The sequence below is a fragment of the Malaclemys terrapin genome, chromosome 2 (genome assembly GCF_027887155.1).
Source record: "Malaclemys terrapin pileata isolate rMalTer1 chromosome 2, rMalTer1.hap1, whole genome shotgun sequence".
NCBI lineage: Eukaryota > Metazoa > Chordata > Testudines > Emydidae > Malaclemys > Malaclemys terrapin.
The window spans coordinates 67,036,603-67,045,512 of record NC_071506.1 but is presented as its reverse complement, the minus strand read 5'-3'; the positions used below and the strand labels follow the sequence as shown (position 1 = coordinate 67,045,512).

General features: G+C 44.6%; 1 protein-coding gene across 1 annotated transcript; it reads right to left on the bottom strand.

The window, feature by feature from the left end:
• Positions 1-26: 26 nt before the first annotated feature.
• LOC128831254 (kinesin-like protein KIF20A) lies at positions 27-5,583 on the bottom strand. The gene is made up of 6 exons (XM_054017568.1): positions 5,431-5,583; positions 4,075-4,149; positions 2,403-2,522; positions 1,215-1,353; positions 928-1,116; positions 27-85 (listed from the first exon to the last, which is right to left on the bottom strand). Exons 1-6 carry the CDS (start codon positions 5,572-5,574, stop codon positions 27-29), a joined length of 726 nt encoding a protein of 241 aa, XP_053873543.1. The 5' UTR covers positions 5,575-5,583.
• Positions 5,584-8,910: the final 3,327 nt, after the last annotated feature.

Below are 8,910 nucleotides of genomic sequence, written 5' to 3'. Positions count from 1 at the left end.
ATGAGCTGCTAGAATAATTTCTGTTCTCATTTGTTGAGGAATAGGTCTCTGATAGTTAACTGGACTGCTTCAAAAGCAGTCATGGCTATTGGAGACAATGGAAAGGACAGTTGGGAGGGAAGATAACCCACTAAACCACCTCACTAATCTCATAACCATCCAGGTATATTTTGGCACAAGACACATTGGGCTGAACATAATAGATTTTTAAAATGGAAGAGTGAGTGCACATTTTGGGTTTATCAGACTGATAGTATTCACAACATATATCAAAGATGAGCTTTAGGTGAAAGTTCTGAAATGCACCAACTTGTGAGCTTTGACTCCCCAATGAAATTTCATTGGGACTAGGATACTTTTGATTTTTTTTTTAAACCCAGAATACATTTCTATTCTTTATATAAAACCTTAATCATGCTGGAACTGAATCATTTTGGTAGCCTGATTTCAACTTCACATACATTTTGAGAGCAGGGACCAAATCTGTACACTACTTTTTTTATTCAAGGGATGTTACAGCCAGACACACATCTAAGATGAAGGAGATCAGGGTTCTATTGATGTTATCTTTGGAACAATTACATAATAAACTGGAGATGACCCTCAACAGCATAACAGCAAGTTTCAAATTTATGTTTGAATATTTTTCCACTTCTGTTTCCCGTCTGTAGCAAACTTAGTTTCCACAAAGTTCTCATTAAAAAGCTTAACCTATGCTGCATGTATGACCTGCTGCTCTTATTCTTTAAAGTCTTCATATCTTAATTGACACTACAGAGGCTGCACAAACCTGGAAATGGAATTCACTACAGCAGCAGAGCCTTGTAAGAAAGTACTAAACAGCCTCTTTTTTTTTTTTTAATATATATATATAATTAAGGGGAAGATCTAGATGTTAGCTTAGGTAACAAGGAAATATTTTGTTACCGACCTCTTTCAGAGAAGAAAGAGCAGCAGCTTTTATAATTTCCTCTTGTTTAACCTGTGTCACATCTAGCTTCTTTACATCATTGCTTAAGTATGGTTTCAAGTTCATCTTCAGATATTGTCTTCCTCTTATGTGGTGAAAGATCATATCAAGAGAACGAGGCAAAATACCACCATCTTTTGGAGAACCTGTGAAGAAAAGTAAGTGTATTATACATAGTTAGTCTCACTAAAAGTGTTAATTGGATTTTATGAAATTATGGAGTTTACATGATTGCTTTTGTTACCTTGAATAGTGAATGTTTTGCCTGCATTAGTAACCCCATAGGTAAACACCAGTCCATTTGCTCCATCAATGTAAGCTTTTACTATCTCTTTCATTGTGCCTTCAAAAAAGTCACTTTGAGTAGTTTCTGGACCAAAGACCTAACCAAAAAAAAAAGAACAAGAGTTTTCAAATGACATCTGGAGCAGCTGAAAAATGGATTACTAAATGGTCCAAAGAACTTTTGTTTTTACCATTCACTGTTGAGTAATAAGGTAAGTTAGCTGTACAGAGAAAGTTGAACAAACAATACAAGCTTCATTGTCTGGATCCCCTATAACTGATCACAAGTTTCTGTTCGGCTCCAGGTCATGCATGTTTAATTCCGGCTACTGAGATAAATGCAGGCTTGCATTTATTTCTGACCACCATTCAACTGGCAAGAACCAAGAATAGCCTGAGCTCCTCATCCTGGAAGAAGACCTATACTTGTATTGCAGAATAGGAGGGAGACATATGGAAATATGAATCTACAATTCAAAAATTACTCAGAGAAAGACCAAGTCTTAAATATGAAGCTATTTAACAAGTTATGCAAACCACTTGCTCTTGATACTGGGAGAACAGAAGCTCCTGTAGTCCTTACTGGATTTTGCATTCATGTGTCAAGTAAAGAAAAGCTAGGCTTCAGGTTTGAAATGGATAAGCCATAAAGCTTCCATACTCTCGAATTGAATATATACCTTTCTAGATGCCAGTTTTAAGTAACACATTCTTACAATACCTATACATCCAATTGTGATCTAGGAGGATAGTGAAACCACAAAAATTTATGTGGTCACACTATTTCCTTGTGCTATGTTGTTTCATATAAAATTGCCTGCAAGAAGCTTTTTTGTAAACACCATTTAATCAAAGAAAGCAATAGGATTACTGCATAAATTTCCTTCTCTCGTCTAATTAGTATTTGCATGAAAATATAGCCTTCCTGATGAATTAACAGTGAATACGAGTCCTATACATTGTGTTTTGTTTCAAAGGCAGTTGAGAAGATACCACAAGTAATTCAAATTTGAAAGGTCATAGTTAACAAATGATACAAACAAACACTTGCACTATAACTAAAAATGGAAAAACAAGCCACAACTTTAGTTTCCTATAGGGTAAAATTGCTTTCCTAGTAAAGATCATGGCATGAAAGTTAGCCTACCTTAGTGAAGGTGAACTGGTGTACAGACTGTCCAATCCCCTTTTCACTGTTTTTCATTGTAAAGGATTCTTTGGGTGCCTGTAGAGTTACTGTTTCTGGATTTTCAATAATTACACAGTCCTAAAGCACAGACATAGAAGTTCTTCTTTCTAAAATAGCTTTCCAGAAGTGCACACCTTTGTCTACCAAAGGTTTAACATTGTAAAAAAATAGGTTTTAAAATATTTAAGAGGTGAATTACAACTTTAGAGGGACACTAATATAAGATTTGAACCAAAACATGGGCTTTGTAAAAGGTAAGCTTTTACAATATCCAAGACCATTAAAAATGTTGCCAGGAGCCCCTCCACCCACTCCTATTTGCAACACACACACCAAACACCGGTAGAGCTCATATACCCAGTAGCCTAGTGGTTACAGCACACAGCTAGGATGTGGGAGTCCCAAATTCGAATCCCTAATCTGGAGCAGGGACTTGAAGTCAATCTCCCCGCTGAGGGCCCTAACCAGAAGGCTACGGGCTATTCTGGTTTGGCTCGGCTCTTAATCTCTCCTGTTGAAGCTGTTCCACTTTGTATAAATAATTCAATATTCATTGGAGCAGGAACTTGAACATGGATCTCCCACCTCCCAGGGAAGTGCCCTAACCACTGGTACAAAAAAAGGGGGGGGGGGGGAGGCCCTAAGTAACCATATGCATCTAGACCAGAACATCTTTTGGGGGGTCCAAAACTATTTGACAAGTTTGTCAAAATAGTTTCAATCAACCCAAAACTGCATTTTTTGGCGAACAAAATATTTGTATGGAGAATTTCACCCAGTTCAAGTGGCAAGAGAACATGACTTTGTGACTGATGTAGCAGAAGTAATTACCTTGCACGACACACAACCCATGGAATATTACCATTTATTGCAGGGGTCGGCAACCTCTGACGGGACGGGCCAGTTTGTTTACCTGCCGTGTCAGCAGGTTCGGCCGATCGCGGCTCCCACTGGCCGCGGTTCGCTGTTCCAGGCTGCGGGAAGTGGCGCGGGTGAGGGATGTGCTGGCCACGGCTTCCCGCCGCCCCCATTGGCCTGGGACGGCGAACCGCGGCCAGTGGGAGCCGTGATCAGCCGAACCTGCCGACGCGGCAGGTAAACAAACTGGCCCGGCCCACCAGGGTGCTTACCCTGGCGAGCCGCGTGCCAGAGGTTGCCGACCCCTGATCTATTGTTTTCCTATTACCTGGACAAGTTCTACCGGTGCATAGCAGATATTTATTTTCTCTCTGTTCAGCCTTTAAGTTACCTGTCACATATTTTACTGTAACTGAAAAAAACTCAGGGATTAAGGGTCAGACTTCATACAGCAGCCACATTCAGAACAGTTTATTGGACAAAATTAATATGCTGATCTTGTTCTGGTTTGGCTTTCCACATTTACCAAAACTGTAATGTAGGAATCAGTGAGACTGTAAAGACTGCTGATATAAGTAGCATATTTCTAGGAGATAGAATTAGCACTTTTCCTCACCATTAAAGTTAAGAATGCCTCAGAAGTGACATCTATTGGTTACAGAATTTAGAAACTGAAAACTTACAGAAGCTTTTTCTATTTTAGAATTCTTGAGATGAAATGCAAGTGTTTTCCATGGAGGGCAAAAAAATAAGTCATTAATGAACAACTAACCTGAGATTCATTGCTTTCAAGCTCTGCTTTGGAGAAGGGTCTGACTCTCAAGTAGACTTTCAAAGGTTGATATATCTGCTCATTTGAAAAAAATATATATATATAGTTACATCTATAGGCCAAAGACTCAGGATTCCAGAGTTTTTGTTTGTACCTGCTTACATCTCTGATGTTTTTCCCACCCCCCACCATTCCATCTCATGCCACCCACATTACTGTGACTTTTGTACTAATATCCTTCCATTCATCTTCATGTCTTCTCCAAGCTGTCCCTTACACTTAGAACACCTACTGTGCTAAAACTATCCACCCCTTTTCATTCAAATTCGTTAAAATGTTTATTTGACACAGCCAGCCCAACGTTAATCCATCAATAGCACATTATATATTTATTTATTTTACACAAAAAACTGCACTGCTTCCACCTTCTGGTCACTCTGCACATTGTATCTAAGTTGTGTTGCTCATATAATAAAATGGAAAGTTTGTACTCTAGTTTTATATAGTGCAAGGCACACTACTGGGGCTCAATAAACAAAAAAACATCTTGCCCCTATCGCCAAGCCACAAACCCTTTACCATCCCTTCAGAAACAGTCATGGAGGAAGCCTTCTTGGCTGCTGGGAAATCGGGGACGTTCCCTAGCTGCTCCTATCTCCCCTCTTAGCTACTAAAAGGAAAAAAATAACCCAAGTGGGTCTCCCCCCTGTTCTGTATTAGACAGAGGGATCCCTATGAGCCTTCCGTTCCCACCCAGCTATGTGAACAAAAGAGGTACACTAGAGTTTTCCCAACTGCTGACCTGTCCATTTAGCACCTTTCATTACCACAACTCTTCCAACTACTCCTTTCATCATCACTCTGCCAAAAAGGTAGAATGGAAGGAGTGCTGACCAAAAGGTACCAAATCAGTAGACCTGCTGCTGTAAGATAGCATGACCAGTAGAAACAGACTCCAAGGCCAGATCTTGGCATAATGCAATAGTTATATAACAATGTTAAAAGGCTTGCAGGTCAAGTGCAAGAGTGTATAACAGTTTGGGGCTCATGGTAACAGTGAGATAGTAATAAGAACACTGGTTTGAACTAGGCATACTCCAGATGGGTGATGTGCAAACTTCCACGTGTATTTCTGCACTACACTGCAATCCTTTAGCTCCTCAAATGCTTAAGACAAATGTTGTAAGTACCGTTTAAAATGTTAATTTGCTGCAGGACATGATCTGTTTCTAAGTAAAGGGAAAAAGAAACAGACTTGGAAAAAGGGAGGGAGTTCAAATACAGAGATAAACTTGTTATTGAATTGTTGCTACTTAAATGCAAAGGCATCATTAGAAAAAATGATTACAAACACACCCCCTCCTCCTGCTGCTGTTCATCAGCATTAGGTATCACTGGCAACTCCAGGGGTGAGGTTTTACCCATTAAGTCCTCATAACAGGTGAAGTCCAACACATCACATACTGGTGAGGATGCATAGCTTCCCACCTCATAGTCCATTCTCTTATCCTGTTCACACTGAGAGGAATAAAAAATAAACACACGTGTTCTCACATGCAAATAGTGGAGAGTATGCAACAAACAAGTAAGGCTTTTAATATACACACACCCCTCCTGAAGGAGGGGGGGGGGCGAGGAGAAGGGGAGGAAGGAAGGAGATCTAAAGACATGACCCCCAGAAAACTTGTAGTTATTTACCCTTTAAAAATGCTCCGCAATGTAAGAACCACATTTTTAAAACTGCAGATAGCATGAAAAGAGTCTGCAGGGAATCCAAAACATTTACTATCTACAATACCAGACCAGTGACATGGGCAGTCCTGTAAATAGGTACATCTGAAGGTGATAGTTAGCGCTTTTATCATTCCCTTTCCTTCGCAGCTGTCAAAAGGAGTTCCCAAAATGTTGTGACTCACAAGGCGAGGGTGCTCAGCACCCTAACAAGATCAAACTCACAGTGAGCTCAACTCTGCCCCCCTCCTATCCCTATGCAGGGCTCCCGCTGACTGCAGCTGGAGCACACGTGACACTAGGATGCCGGGGGCAGAGTTTGGCCCTAATGAACAGAGGCATAAATCTCTTTGGTTCGCCTCTGTCCGTGGGGGCAGAGCGGGCTCTAGAGGCAATGCCTTCCCCAAGGGCCCAGTGAATCAGTGGCAGAGCCAGGAACTGCACCCAGAGCTGCCTGTGGCAGAGGGAGAGCAGCTGGCCACCGAGTCCACGTGAGAGGAGGGAGCGGCCCATGGCCAGGGTTTGCCTCATCACAGGCATAGGCTGGAGGCGCGCGAGGAGCTACTAGTTTCTCCCTCAGCCGCCCCGGGAGAGCGGCGGGCTCAGACACGCGGGAAAGCCGCAAACCCCAGCAGCCCCGGCCCGTGGCCGCTCCGGAGCCCGGCTCCCTGCGCGAGGGAGGGGGAGGTGCGCCCGCTCTCAGGGTGGGAGGGGTTTCCCGCACACCACCTGGGGAGCGGCCGATGACGCCGGCCGAGCGTCGCGTGCACCTCGCAGGCTTTCCAGCCCCTCCGCCTCCTCACGCGCTCGAATCACCGCTGCCTGGGCCTGCCCCTACCCGCCGCCTTTTTTAGCGCGCGCGGGCCGGCAAGGCGCTGGCACCGCTGGGCGGCGGCGCCTCCCCTGATTGGCCGCGGGCCCGGCCCGGCGGTGCGTGCGGGGGGAGTCCCGCCAATGCTGCCGAGTGCCGCCCGAGGGGTGGCTCGTCTTACACCTGCCAGCGATAAGCCCGTTGTGACGGTTGGGGACTGGGGTGGCTCTAAGCACCTGGACGCCCGCGGACTGGGCTTCCAGTTACCGGTTCCTCTTTCCAGGGCTGACGGGGGGAGGGAACAATTGTGCCGGCCCGAGCTCGGGGGAATGTCTGTGACGGGGGGGGGCTTTAGGTACCCGCCGCTAAGGTCCCTCCAGGGCCTGCCTGGTACCGATGGATCCGCTGTTCGGACAGGCCTGGGGGCTGAGCCCCCCGTTCACATGGGTACAGCATGGGCGGCGGCAGCACCCGGCCGTTTCCCCAGCCGTGGAGTCACCCCCCGCCCCAGGGCACCGCTTCTGGCCTGGAATATCATTGGTCTCCACCCCGCCGCGGCAGGCTCGCTCGTGGGGCTACCAGCAAGGGAGCAGTGACTTGAAGTGAGACCGCCACGCGGCTCACACATGAGATATCATCAAACGCTCCTGCGAAGCGACAGCCAGGCAATGCCAAAGCGGGCTGGAGTTCAGTCGCTCCCCGACCACGTGGCGACCAGGCTGGATGTCTAGCAGAGGGCACTGGCGCACAAGCCAACCCTTCGTAAAGAAAACGTGAGGTTGAGAAGCCCTAACACTGGAGCTTCCCAGCCATTGTTTTCAAACAGTCTGGTTAAGCCTGCATTTTTGAGATCGTCTAAAGCTAGTGGCAGCAATATTGTGGTTGCAGGAAGGATAGGGGAAGTAATTGTTAAAATGCAGGACTATAGATTGAGATTACCACTCTTTGTTCCTGGGTCTGTTATTGACTCTGAGGCCTGGTCTACAGGTTGATGTAAGGCAGCTTACCTTGACCTAAGCATCTACACTACAGTGTTCTTCCTGCCAACTTAACTCCCCCGCTATGCCAACTAGGGTGACCAGATGTCCCGATTTTATAGGGACAGTCCCGATTTTGGGTTTTTTTTCTTATATAGGCTCCTATTACCCCCCATGCCCTGTCCTGATTTTTCACACTTGCTGTCTGGTCACCCTAATGCCAACCCACTGCTCCAAGAGGCTTAGGTAAGTGTAGTTAGGTCAATGCAGTGTCCGTGTAGACATTGCGTTGCTTACGTTGCCCATTGCTGCCTTTGACAAGTGTGTCAAGCCAAGTGTGACAGGGCTCCAGCTGTCAGTCCCTGGTGCTGAGGCTCTGACTGTCAGTACCCCATAATGCCCCACTTAAGTTGGTGCAAGCGCTCCTGATGAGGCTGTGCACTGCTGACAGGAGCATAGTATGGACATAAAGTGCTGCTTTAATTACTGCAGTGGCTGTAGGTCAACCTAACTTTAGTTGATTTAATTTTTTAATGTAGACATGCCCTGACCCACACTGAAAGCACTGTTATGTAGGAAGCAGAGCCCCAGAGCAAGCAGGTAACTTTAATTTCAATATTGTTCGACATTTTCATCAGTGATCTGGCAGTAAATATAATATGGCTGATAGAATTTGCAAATGACAGATTGGTAGAGTGGTAAATGATGATAGGGTAGCCATACAGGTCATTCTGGATTGCTTGGTAAGCTAGGCCCATTCAAACAAAATGTGTTTTAACACAGCCATATACAGTTATATATCTGCAAGAAATGTAGGCCATACCTACAGAATGGGGGATTGTATCCTGGAAATCAGTGACTCTGAAAAGGATTTAAAAATCACAGTGGAAAAGCACCTCAACCTGAGCTCTCCCTGTGATGCTGTGGCACAAAAAGGGCTAATGCAATGCTTGGCTGTATAAACAAGTGAGGAGGAGCACCAGAGGTGATTTTACTTCTATATATAGCACTGGGGAGACCAATACTGTATATAATTCTAATGTCCATTTAAAAAAAGAAAAACTGAAGCTACATAAAAGGCACAAAAAGTATTTGAGGACAGAGTGCCTTACTGTGAGATTTAAAAAGCTCAACCTGTTTAGCTTATTAAAAAAACCCGAGAGAGGACTTGAGTGTACCATGTAAGTACTTTCAGGGGGAGAAAATACCAGGCAATAAAGGGCTCTTTAATCTCGCAGAGAAAAGTGTAACAAGAACCAATGGCAGGAAGCTGAAACCAGACAAATTCAAATTAGAAATTAAGCACAAAATTTTAAC

Bases quoted from the DNA above. Each gene is read 5' to 3' on its own strand.
- LOC128831254 (XM_054017568.1), bottom strand. From the start codon at position 5,574: ATGGACTATGAGGTGGGAAGCTATGCATCCTCACCAGTATGTGATGTG. The intron at 1,354-2,402 runs GTAGGCTAACTT...TTTTTTGGTTAG, and splicing joins ACCAGTTCACCTTCACTAAG to GTCTTTGGTCCAGAAACTAC. The intron at 86-927 runs GTAACAAAATAT...TGTCTCCAATAG, and splicing joins TTCTTCTCTGAAAGAGGTCG to CCATGACTGCTTTTGAAGCA.